The sequence below is a fragment of the Mirounga leonina genome, unplaced genomic scaffold, assembly GCF_011800145.1.
Source record: "Mirounga leonina isolate KUSES-001 unplaced genomic scaffold, KU_Mleo_1.0 Mir_177, whole genome shotgun sequence".
In the NCBI taxonomy this organism is placed as follows: Eukaryota; Metazoa; Chordata; class Mammalia; order Carnivora; family Phocidae; genus Mirounga; species Mirounga leonina.
The window spans coordinates 2,447,123-2,469,444 of record NW_023270459.1 but is presented as its reverse complement, the minus strand read 5'-3'; the positions used below and the strand labels follow the sequence as shown (position 1 = coordinate 2,469,444).

Here is a 22,322-nt window from a genome sequence, read left to right as displayed (position 1 = left end):
CAACCAGGCTTTGGGAGAAGGAGAACCTGGTGTAAGCATAGTCCAACCCTCTAACTGGCCCTATTTTTAAACTGAATCCCAGAGAGAGACATAACTAGCCTGAAGGTACCTAGCAGGCCCACACCAGAGCCTAGGTCTAGTTCCCTCAAAACACTTTCCCCACTTCTGGGATTGACACAGACTTTCAGTAAGTCATAGAACCTCCTACCACCGTCAGGTAGAAGAACTTCCTGGCAGAGGCAATATTTAGCGGGGTTTTGAAGAATGTTTAGGAGTTCACCAGAGGAAAGGAATTGTGTCTTCACACGCCCCACCCCCAGACTTCAGGCTTCATTTACATCCCAAGGACGTTGTTATTACTTAGATTTTAATTTGCAAAATAAATTTGTAAATTAAAACAGAAATAGCAGTTTTCCTGAAGTGCTTTTTGTCACACGTTGGCCACATTAAAAACCACTGTTGCCTACTAATGGAGATTGATGGGCATTCAAGGCTCCCATTTCCCTCCACCAGCCCTTCAGAAGGTGCCATCTTGCCATGGTAGTATCCTTCAGGAGAGGTCTGGACCACCACGACCTGTACCCTATTTCCCCAGGTGGTTCCTCCCATAAAAGGCTAAACGACCCTGCCTGCAGCCCATTCTGACATCTATCTTGCCGGGTGGGTTCATCCAGGATGGGGCTCCCATTCTGACCTCTCCACATTCTCCCTAAGCGGTTTCTCCAAAAAGTAGACTGTACTGTCCTAACTTCTCCCCTCATCCCTTGATGACTCCTCCCAGGATTCAGCCGTAACATATAAAACGTCTGTCCTTCTCCCTTGGTGATTTTTCCTCCCTAGCTCCCCTCATTCCTGGTGGTTTCTCCCAGCAGATAATGGCTCTCAGCCAAGCGCCGTATCCCTAGAGGCAAACTAGCTTTTCTAAATATGACACAGAGTACCAGGCCCCATCGCCAATACCTTCTCCCTCACAGAAGCCTACCTCGACCAGGGCCTCACCCCCGCATTCTATGTGGCAATCCCGGCCTCGCTCTGTGAAAACCGGCGGGAAGCCTCTCCCTCCGCTGTGCGGAATGGACACGCCCCAAAGATGGCGGCTCGCGCGCAGAAGCACCATTGGGCGAGGCCATGTTCTCGGTCCGACCGCGTCTCTTACGAGAACCGCACCATGTTAACTGTTGGCATATGCGGCTTCCAAGGTAACTCAGAGCATGCGCACTAGCAACAGTTCATTAGAGGAGGTGCTAGAGGCCAGACCGGAAGCGGAAGTGGTCCTCGAAAGGTTTTTTTCGCCGCTAATGTCAGGAGTTTCTCCGCATTTTAATTCCGAGGGGTCTCTGAGGTGATTTTGGTTGGTCGTGATTAGGGATTCTTTGGGGTCGATGATGGGGGTGTTGTCCGCAGAGTGAGTGATGGTGGTTTCTGGGCTCAGTGGTGAAGAGTCTGTGGCGTCCGTTGCTGTGAGAGGAGTGATGGGAGTCTCTTGGGTCAGTGATGGGGATCTTTGAGATGAGTATGGGATTTGTGGGCTCAGTGATGGGAGTCCGTGGTCACTGAGCTGTGGAGTCAGTTATGGGGGCCGGTGGGGTCTATGATGAGTTTGCTTTCTAAACATTAATAAGTTTTGATGTGTAGCATTTTATTGTTCAAATCTAAGTACTGGCTTTTTAAAATTTTTAGTTTTTTTTCTTTCATCCGGGCGTTATTTAGAAGTGCGTTGTCTATTTCATGTAATGCCTCTGGGTAATGCTCGAGTTTAAAAATTTGCTTTTACCGTTAGTTCTTGGTCGGTTTTCATAAATGTCACATCTATTACATCAAAACAGTGTGTTCTCATTGTATTGTTTCATATATATTTCTGTTTATCTTGTCTGCTTAATTAATTACAGAGAAAGGTAAACTCACTGGAGTGATTTGTCCACTTGTCCTTCCTTCTGTCAGTATCCGCTCTGTATATTTGAAACTATTATTAGGAACAGTTGCTTATTTTTAATAATAGATACGACTAAATAACTCAAAAGATACCATAACAATTCAGGCTCCCACCAGTAATTTATAAAACGGGTCATTTTCCCAAATGCTTTCCAGCACTGGATTTTTTAAAGTAAGTTTTTACTGGGTACCTTGGTGACTCAGTCAGTTGGGCGACCGACTCTTGATCTCAGGGTGGTGAGCTCAAACCCCGCGTTGGGCTCCACGCTGGCCTTGGAGCCTACTTAAAAAATAAAATTAAATTAATAAGTTTTTACTATTCTTAGGAGAAATTATATGTAATTGCTGTAATGTGCTTTCCTGGTAGTAAAATTGGCATCTTTTTGGTTAATTACTATTTAAATTTCCTTTTCTGTGAATTTTCATATCCTCTGTTCAGGGTTTTTTTCTGTGCTTTTTTTTCCATATTGATTGCTAGATTTTTTTTTTTTTAATTTAGAGATAACTTGTTACATATTGAAATTTTATATATATCTTCATTTTTATTTTTAAAGTGTATTTTAATATATAATTAAGAAATATCCTCTAACCAGAAATATCCGTTTTTTTCTTTTATATCATCTGGGTTTTCTCATATACATAATAAGGATCTCTCCCACCCCACTACAATGTTCCTGCAAACATATACTACTAAAATTTATTTAAATATCTTTTGGAGTTTATAAAATACATATACTTAAATGTTTAGTCCTGCTGGAATTCAGTCTAATGTATAATGTGTGATGGGGATCTAGTTTGTTTTTTTTCCAGGTGGATGGTCAATTATGTCAGTGCCACTTACACAATAAATGTCCTGTGCATACTCATTGAATGCCATTTTTGTTACATGTATAAGTCAGTATTGTCTGAGCTGTTGTTTTCTCTGTTTGATTACATTGTTTTTATATTAAGTTTTAATATCTAATAGAGAATGGTAATTGCTGATATTTATTATGTGCTTCTTGTGTGCCAGGGAGATGTTGAATACTTTATGAGCATCATCTCATTTAATTTTTTATAACTTTATGAAATAGATACTTTCATCCTTATTTTTGAAACTAAAATGGAAGGAACTTCTTCATATTCTCATAGTTGAAAGATATAAGAGCTACAGTTCAAATTTTAAGTAATATTACTCCATATCTCATGACTAATAATCCATCACAGCTTTCATTAATTATATTCTCCACAGCACTGGTTCTCAAAGTGTGGTCCCTGGACTAGCAGCATCAACAGCACCTGGGCACTACTTAGAAATGCAAATTCTTGGACCCTGCTATGGTCTGAATGTTTGTGTTCCCCCAGAATTTTTATGTTGAAATCCTAATCTCCAGAAATACCATATCAATTGGTGAGGCCTTTGGGAACTGATTAGGTCATGGAGGTGGGGCACTCATAAATGATTAGTGCTATTATAAAACATCCCACATAGCTCCTGAGCCCATTTTATCATGTGAAGACACAATGAGAAGCTGCTGGCTATGAACCAGGAAGAGGCCCCTGACTAAAATGCAACCATACTGTCTCCTTGATCTTGGACTTTCCAGCCTCCAGAACTGTGAGCAATAAATTTCTGTTGTTTATAAGCTACCCAGTCTGTGGTACTTTATTATAGCAGCCTGACTAGACTAAGACAGTTGCTACCCAAGGCCTATTAAATCAGAAACTTGCAGTGAGGTTGAGGAATTTTAACTGTATTCTAAGAAGTCCCAAGTGTTTTGAATCCACACTCAAGTTCGAGAGCCTCTGCTCTGTGTGTCTAGCTCAGGGAACTTCACCTTGGTGTTCACAGGAAAGGTTTGTGTGATGAATATCTAGTATCTGACTGTGTGGACATTGTCGTTCTAGGTTTTTTGGTGTCTCTGGGGAGCTCCTGGGTTAGATCTTCCAGACTTCAGCCTGCCTTTCTCCAGCAGCTCTGCTTGAGTTTACAGATGTCTACAAAGCTTTAGGCTCCTGAGAGAATAAAGTTTGAGACCTACCCTGATCATGTCAGCTAATCGGACCTCTCCCCAGAAATCCCTGGTCCAGGTTCCAGAGGAATGTGATAATTCATACGAGGTGAGAAGGAAGAATCCCAGGGGGTAGGGAATTTATCCTGCGAGTAGATACCTCTGATATGTCACCAGAGCCTCTGGGCAGCGGCAGGTGGGTCACAGGAAGCAACCAGACTCCTTTACTTCCCTGAAGCAAATCTTGATCTTTTCTGCCAAGAATGAGCAACACATGGGTGTCTCCACATCTAGAGGCCAACTGTATGACAGTGGAGAAGTAGAATGTCCAAAACTGCCTTTTATTTTGTCCTCATGCTATGCTGATCTTTGGCCGAGGATAAGATTCCTGATTAGAAATCATTTTTGTGCGTAATTCTCAAAGTATTTCTCTATTTCTTCTTAAACTGTTTCTCCCCACATAAATATTTCTCTTCTTTTTTTAAAATTTGTTTTTTAGATGTTGGTTCTCCATTGATCTATTTTATGAACTACTTCCAAAAACATTAATTCAGGCAGACAAAAAATATGAAACTTTGCTATAATGTTGATTTTACTCTCTAACCAAGAGCATTAAATTAGAAATACGAAGTAAAAGACTTTTGCACAACTTTGGGAATAGACTTAATATCTGAACTATACATTTTAAAATGGTAAATTTTATGTACATTTTACTACAATTTTTAAAAAACAGTTTAAAAAAAGTAAAAGGCTAGCAAAAGAAACCCTCGTATCTGAAAACTTTAAATTTTTTCCTACATAAATATTTTTAAAGGGAAAACCATAAAGGATCTTAGAAAATTCCTTGAGTTTAATTTCCGTTAAATAAAGAACTACATTTTAAAGTTTGTGTGCAAAGCTAAACTATAGATAGAGGGAAAAAATACAAATTTAAATGCCTTTTTAAGGAATCCTGGAAGTTTGGGGGAGAAAAGACCTAAGGTATGAGTAACACTTAGAACTGAAGAAGTTAGAAAAAGAATTCAATAAATAGGGCGCCTGGGTGGCTCAGTTGGTTAAGCGACTGCCTTCGGCTCAGGTCATGATCCTGGAGTCCCGGGATCGAGTCCCACATCGGGCTACCTGCTCGGCAGGGAGTCTGCTTCTCCCTCTCCCGCTCCCCCCTCTTGTGCTCTCTCTCTCACTCTCTCTCTCAAATAAATCTTTAAAAAAAAAAAGAATTCAATAAATATAAAATAACAATAAGGCCTAGAAAATAACAATAAAATAAGGGAAGAAATTAGTCACGTAGAGTCAATCATAATTGATGAAGATGTCTGACAGAAGCATAAGTGGCTTCTGAATGTGGTGGTGATCAAGAACAGGGAGTAAAGATACACTGGAAGTATGTAACAAAACAGGAGAGATGGTTACTGCTTTATCAAAGATTAAAACAATCTTGAATGAATATTATACAAAATCAGAAAAATCTGAAAACCTAAACAAAAGGGATACAGTTTTACAAAAAATAAATGTCAAAATTGGTAAATACAGATGGTTCAGAAGCCCTTGAGGAAATTAAAATGTTTATCAAACATTTCCTATACAGTCAAATATGATGGAAAACATCATGTGGATTAATAGTTGATCTTTATGCCAAAGTTTCGGGTAAAGATGATGATCTAAAGTTATTCCCAACCTTGTTTGTGGTGTTTGTTTTATTTTGTTTACTATATGAATCTTGATGCCCAAACCTATCAAGAACAGTAAAGAACTCGAAATTATGAACATAGATGCAGAAGTCATAAATGTATTAACTAACTGAATTCAAGAGTACATGAAAACAATAGCCAAATAGGGTTTATCATACGGACACATGTGAAAGAGACATTATTTCCTCATTTAGCAGTCCACTCCAAAGTTAAAATAATAAAATATCTCAAAAAAAATAAAAATGCTGTATATCAAAAGATAAGATATACAGCAAAACAGTGTTCAGAAATAATTTAGAAAAATAATTTGTCTTATGCAAATAAATATAAAATCTAGATGGAGTGGATGAATTTCTAGGAACATATTAAATTTCTCACCAAATCGGGGCACCTGGGTGGCTCAGTTGGTTAAGCCACTGCCTTCAGCTCAGGTCATGATCCTGGAGTCCCGGGATCGAGTCCCACATCGGGCTCCCTGCTCAGCGGGGAGTCTGCTTCTCCCTCTGACCCTTCCCCATCTCATGCTCTCTCTCTCATTCTCTCTCTCAAATAAATAAATAAATAAAATCTTTAAAAAATAAATAAATAAATTTCTCACCAAATCTTAAATTACTATTTACCACATTTTCACTTTTAGGTATTAAGATTTTTATTTAAGCTAATTCTACTTTTAATAAAATTAGGATGCAGCTTTGGAGAGATTTATTTGCACTGATTTTATTCTGCTTCGTGAAATGTTAAGTTTTGTGTAAAGTGTGTGTGTGTGCAAATTTTATGTTTAATATTTCTGAATGTTATAGAGGCATATGAATTTTTTAGGACACAGAATTTGCTGTCTTATCAATAAGCTATCTTATATAGTTATGACGTTTGTACAGTGTGTTTTTTGTTTTTACTTTATCTGTTGGAGCTGAGAGATACTGTTTCCCACCACAAATATATTTGTCTATATCTGTAGTTTCTGTTCATAAACTTCGATGCTATGAAATTTGGTGTGGTGATAGTAATGACATCTGAAATTAATTTTGGATTGTGTCCTTGTTATATTTAATAATTTTTCCCTAGAATTCAGCTCTATCTAATATTAAGATGGAGTTTCTTGTTTCTTTTCTATTGGCATTTCCAGATATGTCTTTTGCTCATCCTTTTACTGTCATCCTTCGGAGTCCTTGTGCACTTTTTCTGTACAGCAGTTTGGAAAGATGTATTTTACATACATTTCTGATAAAGATACTTCTTTTATATAGCTTTCACCTTATACTCTGTATTCTTACTTTGGTTCTGTGTCCGTTCTGGTAATTTGGAAGGTTTGGATTCTTTTCTGTATGGTTGGTTCTTTTAATATGATCTTTGTCACATTAACATCTTGAACTCAATCTTTTTTTTTTTAATATTTCAAGTTTTTATCTAAATTCTAGCTAGTTGACATATAGTGTAGTATTAGTTTCAGGAGCAGAATTTAGTGATTTATCACTTACATATAACACCCAGTGTTCATCACAAGTGCCTCCTTAATCCCCCATCTAGCCCATCCCCTGCCAACCTCCCCTCCAGCAACCCTCAGTTTGTTCTCTATAGTTAAGAGTCTCATCGTTTGCCTCTCTCTCTTTTTTTTTAATTAAATCTTTTAATCTCTTGTTTTAGACAATATCTATTAAATTTATACTGTGACTAATGATAGAAGTTCTATGCTTCCACGTCAGGGATTCTTTGTTTGTTAGATGTTTTGTTTTTTTTTAAAGATTTTTATTTATTTTTTAGAGAGCGAGTGAGAGAGAAACAGCATGAGAGGGGAGAGGGTCAGAGGGAGAAGTAGGCTCCCCACTGAGCCGGGAGCCCGATGTGGGACTCGATCCCAGGACCCTGGGATCATGACCTGAGCCGAAGGCAGACGCTTAACCATCTGAGCCACCCAGGCGCCCTGTTTGTTAGATGTTTTTATTGAACTCTATTTTTTTTCTATTTTCCTTTAAAAGTCCTTATTTCCATTTCATGTTGCTCACTTGTCTTAATCTGCTCCTTGCCACTTTTTGTGTTTTCACATGGTGTTTTATTGCTTTCAGAGAGACCTCCCATTTCTGTATTGCTTGTTCATTTTCACTTCACTTTCACTTCACTTCTGCCAATTTATTTTTTTAAAATTTACATAACCATTTTCTTTAGCCTATTTGCCCATTATTTCTTCCTTGGACTCTTAGATTTCTATTTATTTTAGGCAGTTAATTGTTTTAGTGAATTCCTTGAAATCATGGTGAATGTGTTTTCTTCTATATTGTGGTAATTTATTTCTAGCATGTTCCTTTTAATTTCTTCTTTTTTTTCTCTCATTCTTTTTGCTATAGTATCTTTGTACATCAGGAGATGTTTATTATTATCTTTGAATGAGGAGATTTTTTCCTGGACAAACTGTTTATAAGAAGCTCATTTGGTAAGGAGTCAAAGCTACTAATATGACATCTTCTTTATTCCCCATTAAATTCTGATGACATTGGGTTTGAGGGCTGGGGTTTTGGTATATGTAGGGTATCAGTATCCAAGTATGTGAAAGAAAAATCGGAGCTCATGTATTCTTTGCAAGTATATACGGAACATTTTCAAAGAAATGACAATATTTTAAGCCCCATAAACAGAATCAACAAATCACAAAGAAGCAAACTATCATCTGTGACCACAATTAAATGAAGAAATAAAAAAAAATCGTAATTTTAGACATTAAAAACCACAGATATCTAAGATATACTTTCCACAGATACAGATATACTTTGTCTATCCTTGTCCTCCCTGTATGCTCTTTCCCTCTCCTGAATACAGTGGCCTGCTCTGTACATACAACTCTTGAATCTTCATCTCCATGCTAGCTCTCTATTCAACTACTTGGCGTACATCCTCGTATATGTCTTATCACCTAAATTTCAATATGTACAAATCAACAGTTGTACTGAATAACTGATAATTGAGTCCCTTTTTCTCACCTTCACACCTGATGTCAATTTTATCTCCTTAATATCAATCCCTTCTATAGCTTTACTACTCCAGCCTTAACTTTAGGTAAGTAAGAAATTCATATTGTCTCACATGAATTGTGCAGGGGCCTCATGACCGACTTTCCACTCATGCCTATTCTGAAATGTTCTGTTTTGAGAATACACCTTCTTCAGTATATTTTTTTAAATCTTTTTATTTATTTTGAAACAATTCTAGATCCTCAAAGGGCATTGCAAGATATAGTGGTGGTGCATGATTCTTTTTGTTCATTACTGGTTGTAACTTGTTAATGTTTTGTTGAGGATGTTTGCATCTAAGTTCATGAGATATATTGTCCTGTAGTATTCTATTTTGTGCTGTCATTGTCTAATTTTGATATCAGAGTAATGCTGGCCTCACAAAATTAGTTGGGAAGTATTCTCTTTTATTTTCTAGATGAGACTGTGTAAAAATGAGACTAATGCTTCTTTAAATATTTAGTAGAATCCTCTAGTAAAACTATCTGGGCCTGGAGATTTCTTTTTTTCAGGAACTTTTAAATTAAGAATTTAATTTAATGGTTTTAGGATCATCATCTTTTCTATTCCTTAATAGCTGACTTCTGGTAGTTTGTGGTTTTTGAAGAAGTGGTACATTTCTTCTACATTTTTGGGTCTATTAGCATAGAGTTTTTATAGTCTCTTATTTTCCTTTAAATGGCTGCTGGATCTGTTGTTTTTTTTTAAGGTTTTATTTATTTATTTTGGAGAGAGAACATGAGTGGGGGAAAGGGCAGAGAAATGGGGGGGAGAGGGACAAGCAGACTCTGAGTTGAGTGCGGAGTCTGATGCAGGGTTTGATCCCAGGACCCTGAGATCATGACCTGAGCCAAAGCCAAGAGTTGGATGCTTAACCGACTGAGCCACCTAGGCACCCCTGGATCTGTATTGATATTTATTTCATTACTGACATTGGTGATTTTTTTTTTTAAGATTTTATTTATTTATTTGACAGAGAGAGAGCATAAGCAGGGGAGTGGCAGACAGAGGCAGAGGGAGAAGCAGGCTCCCCGCAGAGCAGGCAGAGCCTGATGTGGGACTCAATCCCAGGACCCTGGGATTGTGACCTGAGCTGAAGGCAGTCACTTAACCATCTGAGCCACCCAGGTGCCTGACATTGGTGATTTGTATCATCTTTTTATTTTTGCCAGTCTGTTGACTATTAGGTCAATCAAGAAAGCTTATCAATTTTATTGATTTTTGTCAAATAACTGGATTGTGTTTTATTGAATTTTCTTGTTTTTTTTAATTTTGTTTTCAATTTCATTGATACCTGCTCTTTATTATTTTCTTTCTTCTGCTTGCTTTGAGTCTGTTTTGCTCTTTTTCTAGTTTCTTGAGGTAGGAATTTAGTTTAGTGATTTAACAATTTTCCCCTTTATTTTATTGCTTTATGCTTGACATATAACATTATATTAGTTTCAGGTATATAACATAATATGATATTTGTATATATTGTGAAATGATCACCACAATAAGTCTAATTAACATTCATCATCACATATGCTTATAATTTTTTGTGTGAGTGATGAAAATTTTTAAGATTAAGCTACTCTTAGCAACTTTATACATTACAGTATATTACTAACTATAGTCACCATGCTGCAACATTATAGCCCCATGACATATTTATTTTATAACTGGAAGTTTACTTTTTGACTGCCTTCACCCATTTTGCCAACTACCCATCCCCCACCTCTGATAACCACGAACCTGTTCTCTGTGTCTGTGACTTTTGTTTTTTTATTTTGTTCTCTTTAGTTTTGAGATTCACATATAAATGAGATCATATGCTAATTGTACTTCTCTCTTTGACTTATTTCTCTTTAGCATAATATCCTCTAGGTCCATCCATGCAAATGGCAAGACTTCTTTCCTTTTTTTATGGCTGAATAATATTCCTGTGTGTGTGTGTGTATCACATTTTCTTTATCCATTCATCAATTGATGGACACATGTTGCTTCCACGTCTTGGCTATTATGAACAGTGCTGCAGTAAACATGGGGGTGCATATATCTTTTTTGATTTATTTACTTAATAAATAAGGGAGGGAGAGAGAATCCCAAGCAGATTCCATGCCGAGCGCAGAGCCCAATGCAGGGCTTGATCTCATAACCCCAAAAAACCTATGAGATCATAACCTGAGCCAAAACCAAGAGTCAGATGCTTAACCGACTGGGCCACCCAGGCATCTATCTTTTTGTGTTTGTTTTCATTTCCTTTGGATAAATACCCAGACATGGAATTGCTGGATCATATAGTAGTTCTAGTTTTAGTTTTTAGAGGAACCTCTATACTGTTTTCTACAGTGGTTGCACCAATTTACTTTTTTTTTTTTTTTTTAAGTAGGCTCCACACCCAGCATGGAGCCCAATATGGGGTTTGAACTCATGACCCTGCAATGAAGACCTGAGTTGAGGTCGAGTTGGTCGCTTAACCAACTGAGCACCACCCCCACCCCCCCGGCAAGTTACATTTTTACCTACAGTGCACAAGGCTTCCCTTTTCTTTACTTCCTCATCAGTAATTGTTACTTGTTTTTTGTTTTGTTTTGATAATAGTCTTTCTGACAGGTATAAGGTATCTCATTATGGTTTTGATATGCATTTCCCTAATGTTTAGTGATATTGAGCACCTTTTCATGTACCTGTTGGCTTCCTATATGTTTTTGGAAAAATGTCTATTCACCTCTGCCCATTTTTTAATTGGATTGTTTCAGCTTTTCTAATGAAAGCATTTAGTGCTATGATTTCTCTTTCAGCATTGCTTTATGTGCATCCCAAAGGTTTTGATACAATGTATTTTCACTTTCAGTTCTGTGTATTTTCTGAATTTTCTTTTGAGAATTCCTCTTTGACTTACAGGTTATTTAGAAATGTGTGTTTAATTTCCAAATGTTTTGTGGCTTTCCAGATAGTTTTTATTACTATTTTGTAATATAATTCCTTTGCAGATTTTTCTGTTGTCTTTTTAATTTGATTCCATTATGGTCAGAGATGCTATGTATTATTTGAATTCTTTTAAATTTTTGTGATTTGTTTCACAGGCTAGGTTATGGTCTGTCTTGGTCATTGTTCAATGGGTGCTTGAAAAGAATGTGTACTTCACTGTTGTTAGTTGGAGTAGTCTATAAATATTGATTAGATCCTATTGTTTGTTCTTTTATATCATTATTTCCTATCTACTGTTCCTATAAATTGCTGAGTGTGGGTATTCAGCTCCCTATAATCCTTTTTTTAAAAAGATTTATTTATTTATTTGAGAGAGAGGGAGTGTGTGAGTGAGTGCGAGGGGCAGAGGGAGAGAACCCCCAAGCAGATTCCCCACTGAGTACAGAGCCAACATGGGACGTCATCTCATAACCCACAAGATCATGACCTGAGCTGAAACCAAGACTCGGACACTCAACTGATTGAGCCATCTAGGCGCCCCTTCTATAATCCTTTATATGTGTGACTCGGGGCACTTGGGTGGCTCAGTCGTTAAGTGTCCGCCTTTGGCTCAGGTCATGATCCCAGGGTCCTGGGACTGAGCCCCACGTCGGGCTCCCCACTCTGTGGGAAGCCTGCTTCTGCCTCTCCCATTCCCCCTACTTGTGTTCCCTCTCTCGCTGTGTCTCTGTCAAATAAATAAATAAAATATTTAAAAATAAATGTTTATGACTCTAGGTAAGAATTCCTTCAATTATGCATTTACAGATTAAATTTTTTTAATATGGAGGATCATGTTTTTAAAAAATATTTTATTATGAAAAGAAGTAAATGTATACAAAAGTAAAGAGAGTAGTTTAAGGAGCCCTTGTATCTGTTTTGCTTACCACCTAATGTTAGTAGTCATCAATATTCTGCCATTCTAATTCCACCTAAAACAACCCTCCTGCCCCCTTAGCTGCTGGATTATTTTAAAGCAAATCCCAAACACCTATCTTATCTGCAGATACTTTGACATGTATCTCTAAGAGATGAGAATTCTTTTTTTCTTTCTTTTTGTTTAACATAACTAGTATGTCATTATCACACCTAAAACAACGGTAATTCCTAGATATCATCCTGTACCTGGTTATTGTTTGAGTTTTTTTAAATATGTCATAAATGTCTTTTTAATGTAGTTTGTTTTAGTGAAGGGCCAAAGTCTACAAGTTGCATTTAGTTAGTATGACTCTTAATTCTTTTTTTTTTTTAGGATTTTATTTTTAAGTAATCTCTACACCCAGTGTGGGACTCAGACTCACTACCCTGAGATCAAGAGTCACCTGCTGTACCAACTGAGCCAGCCAGGCACCCCTTAAAGTCTCTTTTAATAAAGAAAAGATTCCCTTCCACTATCTTTTCTATTGTAATTTATTTTTTTGAAGAAATGGGCCATTTGCTGCCTTCCGGATTTAGCTGACATTTCCGTCTTACATTGTTCCATATGTTCTTCTTTCTTTCATTTTATCTATGGATGATTTGTTTGATCTGGAGGGTTAGAAGATTCAGGTTGGATTTTTTTTTTCTTTGATAAGAATACTTGATGGTAATGAAATCAGTTACTATATCATTTCAGGAGGCACATAATTTTTGGTTCTCTCTTTTGTAATGTTAAAATTGATCGTTGGATGTAGATGTTATTAGCTGGTCCATCCACTGTAAACTCCTCAGCCTTTCTTTTTTTTTTTTTTTTAAGATTTTATTTATTTATTAATGAGAGAGAGAGAGAGAGGCAGAGGCAGAGGGAGAAGCAGGCTCCCCATGGAGCAGGGAGCCTGATGGACTCGATCCCAGGACCCTGGGATCATGACCTGAGCCAAAGGCAGATGCTTAACTGACTGAGCCACCCAGGCGTCCTTCTCCTCAGCCTTTCACTTGAAACAGTTAAGCAATCACTAATGATTACTGAATAAATTCATTATTTCATAGGAATTACAAAATTATGATATTCTAATTCTGTTCTAACGTCTTCATTTATTAGCTAGAATCATTCTGTAAGAAACTTTTCCTCATCATTTATTTGGTTATCCTGCAATAGGGATCTTATATGAAAAAAATTAATATAAATCTAATTAATTACCTTTACTGAAAGTAAAAAATCCTTACTTGTTCTGTGATCAAACTGTTTTCCATAACCATCTTCCTGACATGACATGCAGACTTCTCTCCATTATATAGAGCTATTTAGTATTCCCCAAAGTCATCATGTATTTTCCTATCTCCTCACACGTTTGTCTTCTTTGGGAAATGACCTTCCCTACCCTCCATTTTGTATTACACTTATCATCTTTCTTTTTTTTTTTTTTAAGATTTTATTTATTTTTGCAAGAGAGAGCAAGAGTATGCACACAAGTTGTGGGGGGTGCAGAGGGAGAAGCAGACTCCCCACTGAGCAGGGAGCCCAATGCAGGACTCGATCCTAGGACCCTGGGATCATGATCTGAACCAAAGGCAGATGCTTAACTGACTGAGCCACCCAGGCATCCTACACTTACCATCTTTCAACTTAAATTCAACTAATAAAAACTTACTGCCCCATGTCAAATACACCTTTTCCTTTTTTGGGTCCTCAGTGTGTTCTAAAGAGATTTACTTTTTGACACTTTAGTGAACTTGTGTCTTCTTTTTTCCTTCTTTTAAATCTTAGGACTTTTAAGTTGCTAGAAGATTAGAAACAATTCATTTCTTTTTTCCCAGGATTAGCATATTGACTGGTCCTAAATTGTTCAGAAACTGTATCACAAATTATTCATCCACTTGCCAGAAGACTAAAAGAGCCTATTTCATTTTTCAGTTTTGAAAAGTAATTAACTATAGTATAGAAAAAATGGCAGAAATTCTTTATTGGATTTCTTTCTTCTACAAAATATTGTGTAAAACTAGATATTCAATATGCACTCTGTAAAAAATACCATTTTTTAAAAGTTCCTGTATTAAACAGGTATATGTATTTATCAAAACTTCAAATGGTATATTGTGGATTTGTACATTTCATTGTGAGTAAATTTTACCTTAAGAAAGGTGAACAAATATTACACTCAGGTTAATGATTTGCATTCTCAAGTATTTAGGACAAAGTATACTGGCATTTACAGTTTACTCTGAACTGTATAAAAGTAAGATGGATTGATGGATGGATAAAAAGGATGGATAAATGTGTGAAAACAAAATGTTAATGATAGATCCTGAATGGTGGGTATACAGATTTTCACTGTGCAGATTCTTTAAAATTTTCTGTATGTTCAAAATCTTCCATAATAAAATGTTAGGGAAATGGGAGGTGAGTTTTTAAAAAGAGGAAGTAGGGGCGCTTGGATGGTGCAGTCGGTTGGGCGTCCAACTCTTGGTGTTGGCTCAGGTCATGATCCCAGGGTCATGAACTCGACCCCCACGTCGGGCTCTGCACTCAGCATGGAGTCTGCTTGAGATTCTGTCTCCCTCTGACCCTCCCACTCTTGTGCTCTCTCTCTCTCTAAAATAAATATATCTTGGGACACCTGGGTGGCTCAGTTGGTTAAGTGGCTGCCTTCGGCCCGGGTCATGATCCCACGGTCCTGGGATTGAGTCCTACATTGGGCTCCTTGCTCAGCAGGGAACCTGCTTCTCCCTCTGTTTGTGCTCTCTCTGTCAAATAAAATCTTTAAAAAAAATAAAAAAGTAAAATAAATGTATCTTTTAAAATGAAAAAAAAAAAGAGGAAATAAATTAACAACAAAACCCACTTTCCATATTCCTAAATATAGTCTCTCCATCCCCCAAAGCTGATTATTCATATTGAACAGGAATGTGCCCTTACAGGGATCGGTGTCCTTCAGGGATGTGGCTGTAGATTTCAGCAGAGATGAGTGGCAGCATCTAGACCTTGCTCAGAGAAACCTGTACCGGGATGTGATGCTGGAGACCTACAGTCACCTGCTCTCTGTAGGTAAGCACAGTCACTTGGGTCCACAGAGTGTTTCCATTCTCAGTTGCTGAATGCTGTGAGACATCTGAAGTATGATGGTTTTGTCCTTGATTTGTCTAGGATTTTTTTTTTTTAATATTTTATTTATCTGACAGAGAGAGACACAGCAAGAGAGGGAACACAAGCAGGGGGAGTGGGAGAGGGAGAAGCAGGGTTCCTGCCGAGCAGGGAGCCCAATGCGGGGCTCGATCCCAGGACCCTGGGACCATGACCTGAGCTGAAGGCAGCCGCTTAACTGACTGAGCCACCCAGGTGCCCCTTGTCTAGGATTCTTTATCCCCTTGGGCATTCTGAATAGTACTCTGTTCCCGGAAATACATGGTTACATTCCTGAAGAACAAAACTTCATTGAACAAGACTTTATTGATTGTGCTTTGAAACATAATTAGCTGATCCAGTCCTTTATCATTTCTTACAAACAGGGTATGACGTTCCCCAACCAGAAGTTTTCATGTTGGAGCAAGGAAAGGAGCCATGGGCATTGCAGGGTGAGAGCCCACATCAGAGCTGTCCAGGTGAGTGAGTGTGACTCAGACAGATGGGAGAAAGGGGAGCAAATCTCAGCTGTTTTGAGAAAGACTGGCATCTTTGAAATGCTATTAAGAGGACTCTTTTGGAAGGCTTTAACTTTTTTTGTATTGCTTGAAGACCCTTGACATTGGCCTCTCAAATGACTAAATGCCTTCATCATGCCTAATTATCTTCTTTGGCTTTTTAGAATCTGGATCACATACCAGTCTGCCTCATTAAAGGTTTTCTTTTTTTCTTGGTTATGCTCCTTTTCTCAAACATTCTTTTTCTTTCTGCCTTCCCCATTGTCCAAGATTCTTTATGCATTCAGGCATTTGTGGATCTGCTTTCTTTCAAAGTTACTGTAAGTCACACACTCCCAGTCCTGGTAGTCCTCTGTCATTTCTTTCTTTCTACTATGGGATGCTTCAGAACATTAACTCCCAGCAGCCTGTCTTCCTGTTTTCTCCATATGCACTAACATAAGATTTCTCATTTCCTCATTCCCCATGCCTTTCACCCAACTGATGACTTAGGGGTAATTGTCTCTTAATCTTTAGGGGGACTTTTTTGATATTTCCTTCCAATGTTGGTTGACTTCACACTAACTGGGGTCTCTCTGCCTCATTGGCTGATTTTTGTAATTGTTTTATTTCTATACTTCACATGATGAAGTTTGAATTTAATCATGGTCCTCATTCTGGGCACACTGCCATCATCAGTCTGGGTAAAGATTCTCTATTACAGTAGTTGGACCTTATCCACAATTTCACTTTCTGCAGTTACAATTACCCATAGTCACCCATGGTCTGAAAATATTAAATGGAAAATTCCAGAAATAAACAATTCATAAGTTTTAAATTGTGTGCCTTTCTGAGTAGCATTATGAAATCTCTTGCCATCCCACTCCATCCTGCCTGGGAGTTGAATCATCCCTTTGTCCAGCATATCCATGCTATGAATGGTACCTGACCACTAGTCAGTTAGTAGCTATCTTGGTTATCAGATTGACTCTCATGATATTGCAGTGCTTCTGTTTAACCCTTATTTTACTTAACAGTGACCCCAAAGCACAAGAGTAGTGATGTTGGCAATTTCGATATGCCAAAGAGAAGCCATAAAGTGCATCCTTTAAGTGAAAAGCTGAAAGTTCTTGACTGAATAAGAAAAAAAAAATTAGGTTCGGTACTGTCTGAGGACTCAGGCATCCACTGAGGGTTTTGGAACATGTCTCCTTCAGATAAGGGGGGAACTCCTGTATTTTATTTTTTGATTTATTACCATTTCTTTTTCCCCACACCCATCTCACTTCTGACCATAGGCAATTGTTTTATATGATGGAAACATATTTTTTAATGCATGGATATTTTAAAATTTAAAGTGACGGGGTATTATTCATTTATATAAATGTTGCTGTGCTGTATATCTTGTTCTTTGCCTTACTTTTTCCACTTCTGTCCATGGTGGTTTATGTTCATAATGTTTATTTAATCTAACCAGTGAATTATATTGTAGAATGTTTCCTATTACCACTGTCACTAGCCTCTTCATCAAATGATTCACCCTCACCCTTTTCTCTGTTCAACATGGATGAGCCATATGACCCTCCCCTCTAGCCTCTGCTAACTGGTCTTTGAGCTAAAACATCATTCTCCTTTGAGGAGAGTTTAGGTTTCAAACATCACAGCAAAAAATTTCTGAAAAAGCTTCTCTCTACATTAAGAAGGAAGGTGATGCTACAAGTGATATTTTGTTGTATTTCATTCTAGAAGAATTGTGGCAGATGGGTGACCAGATAGAGAGCTATCAGCAAAGAGAAAACAAATCTTTAAGAGATGTTGCTTTCATCAAGAAAATTTTGACTACAAAGGATTATGAATATAAGGACATTAGAAAAATAATTCATGTGAGCCAAAACATTCTTTCACCAAAAAGACCCCAACAATGTGACTCATTTGGAAATGCTTTGAAGCATAATTTAGATTTACCCAGTTATTATAGAAACAGTGCATCAAAGAACATTAATAAGATTACTGAAGATAGTAAAATTTCTTCCTGTACTGACCCTGAGTGTTCTCCAACAGGAGAGAAGTTATGGGACCATAATCAATGTGGAAAAATCCTCAGCTATAAACAAGCACCCTCTCAACATCAGAAAATTCATACTGGGGAAAAATCTTATAAATGTGCTGAATTTGGAAAGATCTTCACCCAGAAGTCACAGCTCAGGGTACATCTGAAAGTTCATACAGGAGAAAAACTTTATGTGTGCATCGACTGTGGGAAGGCTTTTGTAAAGAAGCCAGAATTCATTACACATCAGAGAACCCATACTAGAGAGAAGCCCTATAAATGCAGTGAATGTGGAAAAGCTTTTTTCCAAGTATCTTCTCTCTTAAGGCACCAGAGAATTCATACTGGAGAAAAACTTTATGAATGCAGTGAATGTGGAAAAGGATTCTCTTATAACTCCGATCTCAGTATACATCAAAAAATTCATACTGGAGAGAGACACCATGAATGCAGTGATTGTGGCAAAGCATTTACACAAAAGTCCACACTCAAGATGCATCAGAAGATTCATACAGGTGAGCGATCCTATATATGTATCGAATGTGGACAGGCCTTCATCCAGAAGACACACTTGATTGCACACCGAAGAATTCATACTGGAGAAAAACCATATGAATGCAATAACTGTGGGAAGTCCTTCATTTCTAAGTCACAACTCCAGGTACATCAACGAATTCACACAAGAATGAAACCCTTTATATATACTGAATATGGAAAGATGTTTAATAATAGTTCCAACCTTATTACACATAAGAAAGTTCAAATTAGAGAGAAATCTTCCATATGTACTGAATGTGGTAAGGCCTTTACGTACAGGTCAGAACTGATTATACATCAGAGAATTCACACTGGGGAAAAACCTTATGAATGCAGTGATTGTGGAAAAGCCTTTACTCAGAAGTCAGCACTCACAGTGCACCAGAGAATTCATACAGGAGAAAAATCATATGTATGCATGAAATGTGGACTAGCCTTCATCCAGAAGGCTCACTTGATTGCACATCAAATAATTCACACAGGAGAGAAACCTTATAAATGTGGCCACTGTGGGAAATCCTTTACTTCCAAGTCACAACTCCATGTACATAAACGAATTCACACAGGAGAGAAACCTTATATGTGCACTAAATGTGGGAAGGCATTCACCAACAGGTCAAATCTTATTACACATCAGAAAACTCATACAGGAGAGAAATCTTATATATGTCCCAAATGTGGAAAGGCCTTCACACAAAGGTCAGATTTGATTACGCATCAGAGAATTCATACTGGAGAGAAACCTTATGAATGTGGTACCTGTGGAAAAGCCTTTACCCAAAAGTCACACCTCAATATACACCAGAAAATTCATACGGGAGAAAGACAGTATGAATGCCATGAATGTGGGAAAGCCTTTAACCAGAAGTCAATACTCATTGTGCATCAGAAAATTCATACAGGAGAGAAACCTTATGTATGCAGTGAGTGTGGGAGAGCTTTCATCCGGAAATCAAACTTCATTACTCATCAGAGAATTCATACTGGAGAGAAACCTTATGAATGCAGTGATTGTGGGAAATCCTTCACCTCCAAATCTCAGCTCCTCGTGCATCAGCCAATTCACACAGGAGAAAAACCATATGTGTGCGCTGTGTGTGGGAAAGCCTTTAGTGGCAGGTCAAATCTCAGTAAACACCAGAAAACTCATACTGGAGAAAAGCCCTACATCTGTTCTGAATGTGGGAAGACCTTCAGACAGAAGTCAGAGTTGATTATACATCATAGAATTCACACTGGAGAGAAACCTTATGAATGCAATGACTGTGGCAAATCTTTCACTAAGAAATCACAACTCCAAGTGCATCAGCGAATTCACACAGGAGAAAAGCCTTATGTATGTGCTGAGTGTGGGAAGGCTTTCACAGATAGGTCAAATTTGAATAAACACCAGACAACACACACTGGAGACAAACCTTATAAGTGTGTAGTCTGTGGGAAAGGCTTCGTCCAGAAATCTGTGCTCAATGTCCATCAGAGTATTCACACTTGAGAGGAATGGTATGAGAAAACCTCAGTGAGATCAGGTCTGATTTTACATCATTGAATTTGTTCAGAAAAATATGCATATTATCATAAGTAGAAATACCCCATCAAAATGTCACACATCACTGTACAGAAAAGAGCCTTGAATGAAGGGGGCCCTTCCCACATTGTCACTACCTTCATTAAGCCTTGAGGCATTCATACTGGAAGAAAAAGTAATTTTGTCAATTTGACAGATTAGAAGAAGGCTTCTCACAAAAAATATGATGGAACAGGGACGCCTGGGTGGTTCTGTCGGTTGAGCATCCAGTTCTTGACCTCGGCTCAGGTCTTGATCTCATGGTTGTGAGTTTGAGCCCTGTATTGGGCTCCAAACTGGGCATGGAGCCTACTTTAAAAAACAAACAAATGGGCGCCTGGGTGGCTCAGTTGGTTAAGCGACTGCCTTCGGCTCAGGTCATGATCCTGGAGTCCCTGGATCGAGTCCCGCGTCGGGCTCCCTGCTCAGCAGGGAGTCTGCTTCTCCCTCCGACCCTCCCCCCTTTCATGCTCTCTCTCTCTCAGTCTCTCTCTCTCAAATAAATAAAATCTTTAAAAAAAAAAAACAAAAAACAAAGACAACATATATATGATGGAACACTGTTACCAAATTCTGCATAGGAAAGTTTATGTTATGTCGTGTTAATGATAATCCTGTTTACTGTGGAATAGGTAAAGTGCCAACAAGTTGAATGGTAGAACAACATAATATATACAATAGTGACAAACCCTAAGTTCTGTGAGATGTTTGCTGCAGAACACATTGTCTGACAATTTCAGGTGTTTTTTTCATACTTCTCTTGAATCTAACATGGTTGTGTGTATCCATCCCCCATTGAGTATTTCCATCAAGAAAGAGATAACTCAGTAAAAAAGTTCTTTATGTATACGGACACAAACCTCAGAGTGTATGTTGACCCATTATCCTCTAGCATCATGACTTGTAATCCCCCTTTATCATCTACCAGTAAAGTGTCTTTGACCCTCATGAGTCCCTAGTACATTGTCTTCTGACACCCATAAGTGCATTAGTGCTAAACACTGTGTCTGCTGACTGCCATTACCTCATTTAGCTCCCAGCATAGTGTTTTCTGAACCTCTACTACCCTCAGGAAACTTTCTGAGGTAAGAATTTTCAGGTCATTTTGGTCAGCTTTTCATCCAGTCTCCCTTTTGCTGTCATAGTTCTAGCTCATTTGCCTTCCTTAATGACCTGACATTTATAATAATAACAAATCAGTAACTCATATTTTAAAAATCTTGACATTTGTTCATGTCTTCTCTGTGTCCATCTTCATGCCATGGGCTCCACAAGCACCTCTCCCCATGTGCCTCAAACACATCAGTTCAGGTCCTGTCTCAAGGCCTTTGCACTCTCTTTGAAGAACAAAGTTCCTCATATCTGTGTGGTTAGCTCCTTCATGTCTTCCAGTGGCACCTTTTCACAGAGGCCCCTGTGCTTTCCTGCCTGGTTTAAAATTTTGGCCCCCTCCCCTCTATCCTTTATCCTTCTCCATAGCACTTACTGCTATGGTACCCTGTATATTTTACTTACTTGTCTATGGCTCCCACACTAGAATGTTTTTCCCTGTTTTGTTCACCACTGTGAACCTTGACCTGTGCCTGACAACAAGCATTCCATAAATGCACATTGTGGAGTGTTGACCCTGTTCATCACAACTTCCCTTTGATCTTTTCTATATTGCAGCATAAGATGCTCCAACGGGGAGAACAAACTTGCCTAAAACACCAAGCTTTTTCATCTCTAGTTTTTACCTGGGCTGTGCCTCCTTTCTGGCCCTAAAGCTGAAATATCACCATAAACCTTTTGGTCTGATGCCAGCCACTTGAAAGAAGGCAAAACTGATACAGTGGAAATCCCACATAGATGCTTGGTGTTCCAGGATTTCTTACCATGATTCAGAAATACCACAGTGAGCTCCAAAATCATTGCAGAATAGCCTGCTCACTTTGCCCTAGCATGCACAACCTTACCTCACCCCAGACCCTTACCTATAGACCCACTCCTTATGCTCTGACAGGCCCAAAGCTAATAGTATGAAGGGGCTAAGAGCAAACAGGGCAGACCTTCCTTGGAAGTTAGGTG

General features: G+C 38.2%; 1 protein-coding gene across 1 annotated transcript in view; it reads left to right on the top strand.

Annotated features, from left to right (window-relative positions):
- The window catches only part of LOC118022884 (zinc finger protein 585A-like), a 59,209-nt gene extending 38,693 nt beyond the window's left edge, over nucleotides 1-20,516 (top strand). Inside the window, 1 exon segment of the mRNA XM_035023855.1 lies at nucleotides 18,220-20,516. Within this exon segment, the coding sequence (XP_034879746.1) occupies nucleotides 18,220-20,237 (2,018 nt within the window). The 3' untranslated portion in view covers nucleotides 20,238-20,516.
- The last annotated feature ends 1,806 nt before the right edge of the window (nucleotides 20,517-22,322 follow it).